This window comes from Cyanistes caeruleus, chromosome 3, assembly GCF_971803275.1.
Source record: "Cyanistes caeruleus chromosome 3, bCyaCae1.hap1.1, whole genome shotgun sequence".
Taxonomy (NCBI): Eukaryota; Metazoa; Chordata; class Aves; order Passeriformes; family Paridae; genus Cyanistes; species Cyanistes caeruleus.
Genome location: NC_141703.1, coordinates 78,249,732 through 78,264,671, shown reverse-complemented (window position 1 = coordinate 78,264,671; position 14,940 = coordinate 78,249,732). Strand labels below are relative to the sequence as shown.

The 14,940-nt window shown below is 42.3% G+C and overlaps 1 protein-coding gene and 1 long non-coding RNA gene across 2 annotated transcripts; one reads left to right on the top strand and one right to left on the bottom strand.

Annotated features, from left to right (window-relative positions):
- The first annotated feature begins 3,074 nt into the window (after positions 1-3,074).
- Positions 3,075-12,394, top strand: LOC147654272 (uncharacterized). The gene is made up of 3 exons (XR_015284831.1): positions 3,075-3,144; positions 7,036-7,192; positions 7,967-12,394. It is a non-coding gene; the product is annotated as an uncharacterized LOC147654272 (long non-coding RNA).
- On the bottom strand, positions 6,878-14,595 carry LOC111924604 (high-affinity choline transporter 1-like). The gene is made up of 8 exons (XM_023920835.2): positions 14,158-14,595; positions 13,060-13,173; positions 11,345-11,500; positions 10,726-10,874; positions 10,131-10,274; positions 9,022-9,175; positions 7,955-8,172; positions 6,878-7,536 (listed from the first exon to the last, which is right to left on the bottom strand). The coding sequence occupies exons 1-8, from the start codon at positions 14,333-14,335 to the stop codon at positions 7,015-7,017; spliced, it is 1,635 nt and encodes a 544-aa protein (XP_023776603.2). The 5' UTR covers positions 14,336-14,595; the 3' UTR covers positions 6,878-7,014.
- Positions 14,596-14,940: the final 345 nt, after the last annotated feature.

The following is a 14,940-nucleotide window of genomic DNA, read 5'->3' as shown; positions in this document are numbered from 1 at the left end:
TCTTTAAGATTTCTTATACCTGGGGATTGAGAGCTTTTATGCTCTATGAAAAATGTCCTTTAATGTCTCTCATCTCTCTTCTGCTCCCTTGCCAGTGAGGGCATTTTTCCATGGGGGTTTATTGACTAACTCTTTGAAGGAATGGAAGGGTTTTTTCCCCTAAAATTCAGGGTCCTGATTTTATTCTTCACCTGACCTTTATTCCTCAGGGTGTGAACTCCACTAGTGCATTATCACTGCAGCCCAGGCTGCCTCCAATCTTGATGCCACTGATTAACTCAACTCGTGTTGTTGTGGTAAAAATAAAGTAAAATAATAATGTAATTCCAAATAAATAAAATAATTATGTTCCACTTTGGACACCAGAAGGTCAGTCATTCCTACAACCCTTTACCTCACATAAATGTCCCAGGTTATTGTCTATTGATAAGTGTTATACCATACAAAGAGTATACAAGAGGTGCTTTTAGCACAAGGAAGATTCACTGTTTTCCAAGTTTCTAGTTCAACTTTGCTGACCCATGGTATTTTTCACTGTTGTTCATTAGCAATATAAATATTTTCAATTAGAGAATTCTGCAAAGTGAATGGCATGTCTATCCACTGTGTGCAGAATGAAAACAGTTTCAAAAAGATAAGGGACAAATGCAAAAGGGTCTCTTGTGTCTTCCCTTTTCTCCATTCTCCCCCTCTTTTTCAACTCCTTTTTCCTCTTCATTGCTGTCCATTACTGGAATAGCACAAGCTTGGGATGCTCCAGTTGCTCAGGCCTGTCTCTCATCTCTGATTTGATCACTCTGATTTGTCCTAAGATGTAGGATATGTACATTATATCTTAATCTGATATGTACAGATTGAGCGACAAGTAAAATTAAACATGAGTAATAATTAAGAAAAGCAATAATTAAGCATAATTAAGTTGGTCTAGTTGAAATGGATTGTTTCAATATTCACACTTAAGTCTTAACCGCACTTTTTATGTGGATCACCTAAACAGCTCCCCAGTTCATTTGGCCTAAATTCTGTGCAAAGTATTTACTTTGACCTGCCCTGTCAACACATCTGTGTCCTCATGGCATCTGAGCTGCCCAAACCAGAGCTCTTTTCTTCTACCATTGGTTAGGCTCGCTATGGGTTTGCTGAAGCAGTGAGCAGGGGCTGCCACAGGGACTCTCTAGAGAGCCAGACTCGATGATCCTCGCTGCAGGTAGCCTTGTCTGTGCTGGTTCCCGTGCCTGGACACAGTACATGCAAGGCAGCTGGGAATACAGAGCACTGAAGTGAATTGACTTGAGCCTGTCTGGCCCTGCAGAAGAGCTGCTGAAGCATGTCAGGCATGTGGCCTTTCAAATAATGACTGTGATTGAGCAATGATGGTGTAATTATGGTGTCTCCCGTGGAAGCAAGTACAGGTAACTCAGGGCAGTCACGACTCAGACCCTTGCACAGGCACAGTGGGTGATTTCCCCTTGGAGCACCACACAGGGATGTCACAACACCAATTACAGCTTTGGCCCCATCTCAGCCTATGTGTGTGGAGGATTTAGGAACTGCTCCCAACACACCAGAGATGGAAACTTGATTTTTTGGTGCAGGATGGATAGGTGGCTGCTGGAAGAGGTCATGCAGCACCATCACTTAGAGAAAGACTTTCTTCCCTCATCTTTGAACAGATTGCTTGGGGTGCTGATGGAGGACCCAGTTTAGATTTAGAAATCCAAATCACACTGTGTTCTTGACTTCTTATTGTTGGAGTTCAAGGGTGGCAGACAGGGCTCTGAGCAATGTCAGCATTAAGCTAGAAGTGGCAGTGGTTACCTCAGTGGTGCCTGATTGCTTATCTCCAGCAGGGCTGGGAGAAGTGAGGAACAAACAACGTGGGATTTTTCAGTCTGAACTCTGGGCTGGACATCAGGTACCCTAGGGCTACACTGAATGGAGTCCTCTTAAAACAGAGGGATAACTTTGAGAAAGGTTTCCACTTTTACTGTAGCATTTTCAGTGACAGCAAATCTACCTCAGCCCTCACCAACTTGCTCTATGTATGGACTTTACATTTTAAATGCTGAGCCTCATTTGAGTCTTAATTTGTCTGGTTTTAACTTCTGGACACTAGATGTTGTCATAAACCCTGCCTGTGAAGAAATTAAAACCAAAGAGATGAAATTGCAAGAGCATGCTCTGGGTAAGATTGATCTCGCCTAAATCCCGATATTGCAGTGCATACCATCACTCATACCGTACTTTGAGGACAGCAGCCAACAGCTGTTTTTAGGCTGTGATACACTTGATCTGTCTGTAGACACCTGCATTAGATTGTCCATAGCAAGCACTGACCTGCAGCATATTTGACCAATGTGGAGTGCTCCTCATTGCCCACCCAGTCACGGGTAAGTGCAGTTCCATAGTGCAATGCCAAGAATCACCCTCACTAGAGGTTCTGATACTTGATGGTAATTTCCTACTTGTAATTACATTTCAAACCTGCCAGTTGTTAATCTACCTAATGCACATGGCATTATTTTTTATGGTTCTTCTTTCTTAATCAAATTTCAGTCTGACACCATCTCAGATGCTCCAAAGATGAACTGTAAAAATGTCAAAGAAAGGCAAGACAATGCCTCAGGGTATCTCAGTGGCTCAGTGGCTTCCACCAGCCCAGGCAACAACAGACTACTGATGGATGCTGGTGTTTGCTGCTTCATGTAGCAGCTGTCTAGGCTGAGAAAAGTTAATGAAAACTGAAACCGTATAGAGTCATTGTCACAGACACTTCTAAGGGTCAAAGGAGGTAAATCCACATGTGGAGAGGTAAACTGGGGCCCTGCAGTGCCCAACTGAATTTTTTATAAAGGGTGGAAAGAAAAATAAAGGAGTACTGAACTGGAGGCTGTAACCCATGAACAGAATGGCTCCATGTGAGCTGGGTCATTATCCCCCACACTAGCAACACCTCAAGGACCTTGTGTCTGCTGGACTGGAACAACTAGGCGTTTGGGCATTAAATATAGGACAGAAATACTTTTATATTTATTTTACTTGCAGCTAATTGCTTCCAAAACTTTGTCTGACCTTGATGAATGTTTTCTTTTTAAGCTTGCTGGGGGATGTTCGGAGGAGAGAGTCATACAAGGATGGAAAATGGTAAACATTCATGAGAGTTACAGTAATTGTGTCTTTGTCATTTTCCTCGCTTCACACAAAGCAGAGCGCTGTTAGTGGTATGAAATTTAGGGAAGCTTTGCAAGGGCCAAGTATGGCTGAGTATGCCAGATACCCCTGACAGCAAAGACTCTCGTATTTGAAGTCTCTGTGAGTTTCTGTGGTGATGCTGGGTGGTAGCATGGTGGCGGTGGTGACACTCTTCAGCAGTGTCTTTCACTGCTCTCTCAGGAAGTTGTGGATCTGTTGCCTTCTGTCCTGGCTTAGGGCAAATTTGGGAGGAAACTTCCAAAGGGGTCCTTTGCTGAAAGCAGATTCAAGCAGCTCTCTACTGGTTCAGGAAAAGATTTCCTTGGAGAAAGGTGAAAAAAACCCTGTTTATTTAAGAAGCAAAGTATTCACAAGCATGAAAAATGAATAATATTAAACAATAAAACCTCTCACTGTTCTGAAGAGATGGCAAATTCAGAAAGTCCTTGTCGTGGGGTGTAGCTCAGCTCGCTCAGTCTCTTACCAGTCCCTCCAGCGCTGGAAAATGCCGCGTCCTGGGCCCTGGTGGGTCACAGGTGTGAGTTCCTGATGCTCTTCTGGGTTTTCAATCCAGAGCATGGCCAATCAGTTCCAGGAAAAGAAAAACCACAGTCCAGGGAACTTCTCTGCCTCAGCTAGCTGAAAAAACTAAACAACATGCAAAGGACAGCTCTCTCCCTCTGCCTGTCTGTGCTGCAGACAACACAGTCTGTGAGAAGGAAAGCTCTTATCTCTATGTTTTTGAATACAGCTGCCTCAGAGGTTCTACTGCTTCTCCTCCTCCCCCCCTTCACTCTCAGATCTACTTTTAAGAGTGCAAAACTTATTTCTGGGCTAAACAGACAAATGAGGATACAATTTAGCATCATAAAGTCACCCCAGGACACCTGCCATGCCAAGCCTGTTAGCACAGAAAGGCTTCAATATCAAGCTTTGGGTCTCTGCAGGGTAGAAGCAGAAGTTGAGCACAACAGTGGCGTGAACAGGTATCTTGAGATGTAGACATTTGCCTGTCAGAGCTGCTCTGTGGGATGGATCCTGGGCTGCATCCAAAGCAGCATGGTCTGTAGGGTGAGGGAAGGGATTCTGCCTCGCTGCTCTGCTCAGGTGAGACCCCACCTGCAGTGCTGTGTACAGCTCTGGGGTCCCAGCGCAGGAAAGATGTGCTGAGAGTGGGTCCAGAGGAAGCCACAATGATCAGAGGGATGGAGCACCTCTCTTAGGAAACAGTCTGAGAGATTTGGAGAGCCTCTTCTCCTCTCAGCCTGGAGAGAAGACTTCATGCAGTCTTCATTGCAGCCTTCAAATACCTTAAGTGGGGCTTATAAAAAGGAGGGAAAGGGACTTTTTGTATGAGCAGATAGTGATAGGACAAGGGACAGTATTTTTCAAAAGAAAGAGAATATTTTTAGATTAGATAATAAATTCTTTACTCAAAGATTGGTGAGGTACAGGAACAGATTGCCCAGGGAAGTTGTGGATACCCAATCTCTGGAAGTGCTCAAGGTCAGGTCACTAGTAAGCAGCATCCCTGCCCATGGCAGGGGGCTTGGAACAAAATGATCTTTAAGGTCTCTTCCAAGCCCTTTACATTCTTTGGTGCTATGGTCAGGAAACAGGGTGATGATCTTAGCATGAGGACATTGCGGTTTCACTCTTATCTGGGTCATGCATCAGGTCTGTGCCCTGGTTCAAATGCAGCATGTCAGCTTTGATCTGCACCACACAGGGGGATGGACAGGTCCCCAAACTAGGTCACCCCTAAATCTCTCAGGGGAGTATGCTTGAATCAGCATCCAGCAACTGTGATTTAACAAGAACCCTGTTCTCCTGGCGCGGAGGTAATGATAGCTTTGGTGCCTCCCTTGCCTAAACACAACCTCACAGGCTCCCACTCAAATCACTGCTGTGTGAAAGACTCCTGTGGGTGACTGCCTAGGGCCATAGTCAGTGGCAAAACTCTTGATTTTTAAACCAGGTTGGTTTTTTTTCCCTTTTCTAGACACATTATAATTAATATTTCATGGCAGTCTCTAGACACACAGGAGAGAATTTCTAGGCTTGGTTTAACAAAGTATATCAACAGGACTGCTGTGCATTGGAAGGTTAGTGTGCCCAGGTGTTCACTAACACTAGTACAAAACATAAGGTTATGTGATGAGGAGCAGAATCTCCACCTTGCTGAGGATGGATATTTTAAAAGATATGAATGATCCCCCACAGAGAGCAGAGTCCTCCTCCTGAGTGAAAACAGTTGCCTTGGTACAATTCAGAGTCTCATGGCTCCTTGCTGAACTTGCTGAAGTAATGCAGTAGCTCAAGTGGAACTTCTCACCTTGTGCACACACACATGCTGGAAATAAATCATAGAGCAGCACCTTGTTTTCACCTCAGCAGCTCACTGGCTGTGAGGGTTATTCTGCTTCAGGATATTTTGGTTATATGGTTTATGGTTATTTTGGTTTAGTAAATATCTTCCTTTCAACAGTGCCAGGTGTTTCCACTCACAGCAGCTCCCACAACCACTTTGGGAAGGTACTGTGAGTGTGGTTCCTGCTGGCTCTGGTGCGTGGATTGCAAATGACCCCCAGTAAGATACTACACAGCTGCTGAGGAAAGTATAAAATGACAGCCATTTGTGAGCCATTACTATAGAATCTTCCTGAATCTTTAATTCAGCTCTCATATTAATGATCCATCTCACTGAGGGATATTCTCAGTCCATCAGACTTCAGGCTAGAGTCCAAACTCACTATTTATCTGGGTTTCTTGTCTTCCAAGCCATTAAGAATTTATGCAAACAAGGTATTGGGAGCTTTTCTGCACTCATCTGTGGCTTGAATCTTTTGGGATCTTGCCTTCAGGATTTTAGGATTTTATGTCCCTTCAGGAAAGTTTAGGATCGGTTTCCAGCACCTTTCTGTCATCACAGTCCTCTGAGTCCTAACACAGTTTTTCTGTGTTACACACCATCTTGTTGCTGTGCCAGGGTAAAATCTTGACACAAGTGATTTAACAGGTTTTAGACAAAATTCATCCAATAAGTCTGTCTGGCACCTCTGTTTTTCTACCTGGTTACATTTTTGTAAATAGTAGTTATGTTAATCTTAGTGAATAGTTAAGGGCTGTTGCTTTATCTTGTTTACCTGTTGCTGCCCTACTAGGTTGTATAGAGGGGATGTCTCACACATTCCCCAGCTGACAGATCCAGTGGCAGATACTGCAGTGGGGAGAGACGTGCAAAAAGCTTTTGCAGTATGAAGGAAAGCTTTGTTAAGCATACAAGGAATGGTGCAGAACTGATATTACTGCTGCACTGCTGTGTCAGTTGCACTGCTTTCAGTAATTTGTGTTTTCAGAAGTTTGATGTGTGACCCCAGGGATGATTATGCTAAACCCCGTGCTGTGTAATGGAACAGGTCTGCTCACCTTTTTTTTTTTTTTTTTTTTTTTTTTTAATCAAGAATACCCAATCTATCAGACATTAATTTGTGGTGAGAAAAATATGTGACTTGGGAACACCCTAAGTGTTGGAGCAGGATTATAGCTTTGCTTTCAGGTGGAATGCCAGGGGCATCTCGAAGCAAGCATTGCTGGGGCCCGAAGTGTCCCATGGTCACCACCACAAGATCATGCTCCATAACCATGTGACTTTAATCACTGCTGACTTCAAACTCACATATTCTTGGATGAACAGAATGCCTCTTTATTTCTCAGTGAGGACTTTAAATAAATCATTAGTGAAGAAAGCAAAGAGTGATGCTCTCTGTGCCACACTCTAACTGCTGAACACACCGTGGCCTTTCAAATGAAGCCCCACATTTAATCATGGTTCTCTTCTAGAGCAGTGGTTGGCAAACGGTCCTGTTTCTCCACCTGCTGCAAGGGGATGAGGATGGCAGTTCCCCTCATGACATTGCAAACATCCCAGCTGCGAGGGAGGAGGTTTCTCTGAAACAAAAACTTGGCCAGGTGTGAAACAGCAAGGATTGTGCCCGAGGTGAGAAGCACGGTGAATGTTTTAAAGGGGAAGAGTTGGCTGTAGGTCCCGTTCACCAGGGAGCAGGCTGGGTAGTGGATGACAGGGGGGATGCTCAGGGCAGGCTCCCCTGCCAGTAGCCTCAGCAGGAGCCCAACCAAAAAGCCAGCAGCTGATCCATAGGTGTTTGTGCTGGGTGCAAAGAGGGCACAGCAGAACTGGGGGAAGAGGAGGGCGTACACCAGCTCCCCGCTGAGGAACCAGAGGTCATAGATAGAGCTGGAGTAAGAAGCCAGGCCAGCTGCCCCAGCCCCAAACACCAACATGGAGGTCCTCATGGCCCACAGCACCTCTGTCTCTGAAGCCTGTAAAGCAGAGATTGCAGCATTAGAGACACAGTGTTTTCTGGCAGGATGGCCAGCACTGCCCTGGCCTGGGCTGGTTCTCCCCAAGCCCTTGATGCTTTCAGGCACCACTTGCCAACAGCAGCCAGGCAAGGCTGCCACCTCAGGAGGGGCCCTCTGATTTTAAGGGTGATGGTTTTATGCTGTTTCCATTAATACCTTAGTCCAAATTTTATACTAGTCATGCTAGAATGAGCAAAGCACACCAGTATGGGTATTGGTACCCTTACCAAGGATATGAACATCCCTGGCTTATGCTTGGAGCTCTATCTCCAGAAATCAGTTCAGCAGCTGAAGGACACACACCTCCAGTCACAGACTGGTTTAGAAATAATTGTGAAAAAAGACTGTCTTTTCCTGACACCAAAGCTACTGGTACCTTTTTCCTCAGGATTTTCCTGTAGATATTGTGAGCGAACATGGAGCCAGTGGAGAGAAGAGCTGAATCTGCAGAAGACATCGAAGCAGCAGCAATGGCTCCCAAACCAATAATGGAGATATATGCTGGGCAGAGATGTTGTAAAACAAGTGGTAGTATCATCGCTGACTCCCCTCTCTCGAATGGACTTGGAAGACCGTAGCTTGTCTGGTTCCAGTCTTTAAAACAAAATGAGGAAATGTCACAACAAATCCTTCATGGACATTTCTGCTGGCTTTGAAATTGCCTTTTCACAGGGGCCAGTCACAGAAAGGCTAAGACCTGAGATCCACTCAGTATTTTAGGACTTAGATAGATTTTTTTTTGGTTCTTTTGTGAACTTTTGTGATTCCTCTTAGCATGCTGCAGCTCTCACTAGATCAAAAAATTCCCCTTTTCTTCAGAAGCATCTATAGAAATAGGCGTGCTTTGTGTGATTCCAGAATTGTCTCAATTAAAGGTCAACCTCTAGACACTGCTCATGAGGAGAAGGGAATAAGATGAAGTCATAACTTCAGCTGATTTCCTTAAATGTTCAATGATCTGGCTGCACTTTTGCCCTTGCTCACTGCCAACACAAGACTGATTCCCTGCATGGGGACTGTGAGTTTATAGGACTGAACTTCTTGATTCCTTCAAGCAAGAACCTTATTAACAATCTGTAGTAAAGTGCTGGGTCTTACATGTCTGAGGCATGAACAGAAGGATGCATAAAGTTTCTTCTAAAATAAGGTTATACAAGGTTTTAGAGAGTCTGACTTCATCCTTCCTCAACACAAAGTCTGGGGAAAATAATTTCATCATAAGTAAATAGCTTTAAAAAGGTCTTGGGGCTGGTTAAATGTCTGTAAGTAGTTGTGCAGTGTACCTCAGAGGGCTCCACGTTTTCTGGTATGGATCACCTATCTTGGTGTCGAGGACCATGGGATGGGGTAATTTCAAGTCTCTAAAAGGACTTCTTTGGATCCCATTTTAATCACCCTTGCCAAAACCACACTGAGTACTCAGAGAGAAACGACTCATTTTACCTGTTGATGCTGCGACTGCCCCAATGAGCACGGAGGGGATGGCCATTGCAAAGCAGCCGAGCCCAGAGAGGTAGGAGATGAGCCTTGCCTGTCCTGTCGAGGCAGCAGAGAGCACTCTTTGGAAGTAAGTCTGCCACGGGATGCTTCCAAGCACCTGAAACATTCATTGGTTACCAGTGGTACCCACCAGGCTGCTGCTAATCTTTAGTGTTATCAAATTCTCATTTCAAGTGCATAAATACTGCCCAGCTCTAACTCTTGAGGAAAATATTTCTGATATTTGAGAATTCCCTTTTCCTTTGTTTTCACTGCGATGGGTGTGAAATTTTAATGAAAACAGGTTAATGGTTTGGCAGATGGAGAAAGCTGAAAAATGGTTGTTTGGAATTGTGAATCAGGCACAGATGAACTGAAAGGAAATTTTTTCAGGAATGCAGCTTTTGTAAATAAATCTACCCAAACTTAGCAATTCTGCTTTTAAAATGAAAAATAAAAACATAATTTTTCAATTTCTTAGTGCACAATATTAATTAGATAAAATCTGAAGATTCTGTCCTCACCAAAGAAGCTTCTGTGCGTCCCTATTATCAGTTTAGTAAGTGCAAAACAATCTCCTGGAGTCTTGGCTATATTGGTAACTCAAAAGTTGTGTTGGGCAGTGAAGCCAATCACACTGTGCTTGCTGATGACCTGCAGTCATGCCATTTTAATTTATTACTTTTTTTCAAATAGAGGGAATTTTACATATTTATGTTAAAAGCACACTATTGAGGCTGCAAGACCAGTGTCTCAAAAGGCAGGAAATGACTCATTTAGGTGCCAGGAGAGGAACTGGCTGCCTGGATGGTCTTACCCAAGGGGTATGTTCCTCCATGTGGGTAAAGGATGAGTGTCCCTACTGCTTCTTTTCGTTCCACAGCTGAGCCCTGGGTCTCCCCAGTCCCTTTACGTTGCTGCAGGGGGTGCTGAGAGACAATTTTACACCTCCAGCCCGTGTTAACTGGCCTTGCAATGTAGGGCTTCTGGCTGGTAGAACTCACAAGCTTTCCAGACAGAAAGTCCCCACACAATTGCTCCTCCCAACCATTTGTCCAAGAAATACTCCGTACCAAGTAGAAGAAGTCATCCAGCCACCTTCCAAGATGCCGTTTTTCTATCTTCCCAATCCAAGGGTCTTGGTAAGACTGACGGGTTGCGGTGTAATAAATACTTTCTGTTGCTGAATTCACCAGGGCAAAGGGAATACAGATCCACTAGGATAGAAATGGAAACTGTTAACTCTTTTCCCCTTGTTCTTGGAGAACAGATATTTAGGTTAAAGTAGATGTAGGATGTAGTTACATAAGATTAACCCTAGACCTAGAGTCTTCCATTCTCCCTCTTCCTTACTCTAAATCTACATGTTTCTGGTTCATGGCATCATCAAGAACATGAGTCTGTAATTCACGTTAATTGGTATTTTCTGTAGACAAATCTCTCTCCATTCAAGATGGTTCTAGAAAGGTTCTGCAAACTTGTGTGAGCACTGTCTGAAATGCATAAGGTACAAAGACTTATGAGACTGTAACATTTTTCAGGAAACTTGTTCTCCTAAAGAGGAACTGTAGGTCAAAAAGTTATTTTTGGTCTGGACATGCTGAAAAGAAGAACAGGACTTTTCCCTGTAGTTAGAAAACCAGTAGCAAAGCAATGCACAGGACTTGCCAGGCTGAGGGTAATGAAAACCATCTGGATGACATCAGTGTAGGCAACAGAGTAGAGGCCTCCCAGCAGAGTGTAAAGTATGACAGTGCATGCTGAGATGGTGATGGCCAAAGAGCCTCCAATATCCAAGATGAACTTCATTGTTGCTCCTGCAGACAAGGACAACAGTCAAGTATTTTAAGACAGATTTCATATGTGCAGAATACAGGATAAATAAAGATATGTTATTTCCCTGGTGCCAGTACAACATACTGTATGAAAAATGCAGTCTACAGAGAGCGTGCACAGTGGGAACTCAAGAGAGCCCATGATTCCTTCCTTCTCTTACTGCTTCACCTTGCTGCATGGCCATTGCCAGGGCACTTTGCCTTCTTACATCTGCTCTCCTACAGGCAAGAGGAAGGTACAAACCCACATTAGAAGAGTTTACTATTATAATATCATGAATATGTAGCACTATTTGTTTTAAAACTGAAAACATATTTTCTAGAAGTGAGAAATGCTTGTTCCTCTCACAAAAGGAGACATGAAGCACAGCTTTCCACAATTCCCAAATGTATATTACACTCTGTCAGTCCACGTGACCTTTAACAAATATAACAGGAAAGCAAGTATTTACCCAGGGATGCCAGGATAGCTGCAAACCAGAACACCTCTCCTAGCAGTGATGGAATGAAGAGTAAGGCTCCCATCATGTTCCCATAAGTTTCTTGAAGGGGGTCCATCACGGTCACATAATTCTTTGCTCTCATTGGATTTACGAAGAAGAAACCACCTATCAGAAAGTAATGATGTTTTGGTAGAATTCTGCATGTTTTATATTCCAGGAAAATGGTATATAATAGTATATGCATATCAGACACACCTAGTGAATGTGGAATTCATATATAATGGACCCTGGAAAATGATCCAGCCAACCAGACACCATGGTTTATATCCACTTGCTAAATGTGGTGTTTCATCCATTCAAGAAGTCCCTGTCAGCTTATAGCTGATATTTATGGCTGTCCACTTTTGGCACACCTGGATCTTTTTGGAGTGGCTACTGGAGACCAGAGAGAACCTGTGGCACCCCAAATAGCACAAAATGCCTGTGTGACTGTAACAGGAATTTAGCTTAGTTGATACCCATGTATAATCTCCTCTGCACCCTCAAAAACCTATCAATCTGAGACATAAAGTTTTCTGAAAAGCATCCCGTGGAAGATGTCAGTAGACAGAATGGAGCATTGAAGACTCATATTTGGCTAAAAAAGAGGCAAAGTTTTGTCCTCGGTCATATGATACAGCCTGTTGATATATGGTCCTTTTCTGATTACAGTTTTCATTTTGGTGGCTTCATTGTCTCTTCCCAGAACTATATTGTTTTAATCTGCACTTGAGCTGAGTCCCACCCACCTTCATCTAAATATTGGACCTCAGATGTGCAGCCATCTCATTAAAACCAAAGAATACGTATTGTGTCTAACCCTGAAGCCAACAGGACTGCTTGTCTGGGCACTACTGACCTGAGCAAAGATTACAGGATCAGACCTGCACTCCTCTGTTTCATTAGTAAGAATTACTCACATAAGCAGTGCTGGCAATATATTTCCAAGCCTGATTCATATTCATGTCAGTTGGACTTTTTTCTTTGACTTGAGAATAAAAGGTATTGTTCTTTTAGAAATTCCTGTGTAAGGTCTGCATAGGTGTCCTTGCTTTCATCATCCTGTGTCCCTAGAGAGTTATGGTATAACACAATGTGGCCTGAAAGCAACTTGGGTCAGCAAGAGAGCTGAACCTCAGCATGAGACCAGTAATTCTCAGAGTTACAAATGGCAACTCAGGTATAGAACACTGCGTACTTAGCTTAGTTCCAACAAAAAAAATCAGCTTGAGATCAGCTATAAAGTGGCATAAACTGAATGCACAACACATTAATCCTGCGATGAGACTACTCAGAGGAATGTGTTTTAGTGGAAAATCTAGATACTATTATTTCATCAGACAGAAATTCCAAGGAAAAAATTAGATACCAATACTCTCAGTAGTCTGTGAATTAGAGACCATGTGAAAAAATCAATATGCACATAGACACATTCTTCTAAATCCTCAGATAAAATTTTTGTCTTATAAATTACTAAAAGCAGGCAAAACTCTATATTAGCTCCAAGCTACCCTGACTTATGTTTCAGTTCAGAGGAGAGAATTATAAATGCTTCTTCTCAATATATGGGAGACTGAAAAAACAAAATCACATTTAAAATGTGCCTAATATTCTGTTACATATCTTAATAGACTCTTATGATATATTTTTAAAGCTTATGTGTCCTAATTACATTAATTATTTACCAATAACAAGGGACAAGGCAAATCCCACAGGTGCCTGGACCCACAGTAATCCTTTTGAAGGCAGGTAGACGATTTCTGCTGTGCTGGCAATATATGCTCCTCCAACCCAGGTGGCTGTAAGCATGGAAGATAAAAAGGTCAGAATTGAGAGACATATTGTCAATTAGCCCTGCAGAACACTGAGAGCTTGTAAACATTTTTCTCATACAAATATTTAATTACACCTCTATTTTCTTTGCAGTTTTCTGCTATACAGAGATGTGCTACTGACTACAGGAAATAGTATTAGAATCTCTAAATAATTTTCCAGCTTCAAGAATGGATATCTGTGTGTGTATGGAAAAGCTCAGTGTTTAAACATTTATAAGCAATTTGAATATAGTAATTTTTAATTACATTTTTTTCTCAGAGGAAGACTTTTGTTAGAGGAAATGGAAATGTCTTTGTATAATTGCCCTCACTCGAAAGCATAACTTACAGGGTCTTAGGAAATAGACATTAGAGAAAACAAATGCAAACAGGCAATGCAGTCAGATAACAAACCTACAACAATGATTTAAGTGTTTTAACCAGGCAAATGCCACTGGGGGTTGCCTTTACAAAAAACAGGGTCAGCGAAATAAGTTTCAGATTATGCCAGACAGCAAGGAGAGAAAAGGGAAGTTGAGGGAAACTCTCTCTTTAAGAGAGACCAATGCTCACAATGAGTGACATTTTATTCACAGAGAACTGGACTTTTCTGTGAGTAAAATTCTTCTGTTATGCTAGATAACAGAAACTGGTTCATGATTAAGACCACAGTCCTCCTTAATGAAACTTGTTGTATTCCTTTGTCACTCTTAACTCTTAACTAAACTCTTAAATGAATCTCTTTAATTTAAGAGAATCTACATAAACATTAGGTTCTGCTCAGTGTGAAGAGGTTTGCAAGAATCCATCCCAAAATGATTCATGAAACCATACTCCTTTAAAGTCACACTTAGGCAAAGTCTACCCTGACATTAAAGGAGTTCATTTCCTTTGAAAGAAAAGTCACCCAGATCTATGCAATACATGTGTTTTAAGAAGAGTTTTTAAAAGTGTTTTAAGAAAGCTTACCTGTTGCAGTAAACAACCCAATGACAACCTTTATATTCCTGCCTCCAACCATGGCCATCTCTGTTGGGTTCCTGTTCTGCTGATCCTTTCTGCTTTTCCAAGAAGCCCAAATTCCAGTAGCTAAAGTTAATGTAAAAAATACACTCAGAGATACCAAGCCTGGTATATTTAGAGCCATTTTCTGTTGCTTAATTTAGGTTATAGAGAGGAATAATAGTGTGATGATAATATTCTTTGATCGAGTACACGATCTGAAAAAAATCAGTGGAAATAGTGGTGCCTTGTAAAGAAACTGCTGAGTATTTGCTGGACTTTGCAAGAAAAGAAGCAGTATGAAACAGAGTGATATGCCCAAAGGTCTGGAGAACTGAATGCAGAGTCTCAGTCCTTGTAAAAACACTGGCAATTCTGCAGCCTTCCCCTTCTCCAGTAGATAGCAAATCTTATTTTTGTGAGGAGCAAAGATTAAGACCATAGGAATTAGTGTTGATATGCATAATGGAACACTGATGTGAGTGGTGTTACCAGATTGGCTTAAAGTAGAGGAAATGTTATGTTTTGTCTGATATGAAATGGCATGAAGATAATCCATATTTCTCTGGGTTAAAGGCTAAAGCAGAAGATAGGCCAAGAATTTGTCTGTTTAAAGTTGACTAATCTAAACTCTCAGCAATGATCAAAATAAACCTAGGAAACAGTAAAAAAATATTATATATGGACCAATGAAGGGAGCTATCTGATGATACTCAAAGCAATTATTGGAAAGTGGTAGGAAAGCAAGGT

Coding starts and splice junctions, on each gene's coding strand:
- LOC111924604 (XM_023920835.2), bottom strand. CDS start 14,335: ATGGCTCTAAATATACCAGGCTTGGTATCTCTGAGTGTATTTTTTACA. Junction 10,875..11,344: donor AGCTATCCTGGCATCCCTGG/GTAAATACTTGC, acceptor CCTTGTCTGCAG/GAGCAACAATGAAGTTCATC. Junction 8,173..9,021: donor GGCAGTCGCAGCATCAACAG/GTAAAATGAGTC, acceptor TTTGTTTTAAAG/ACTGGAACCAGACAAGCTAC.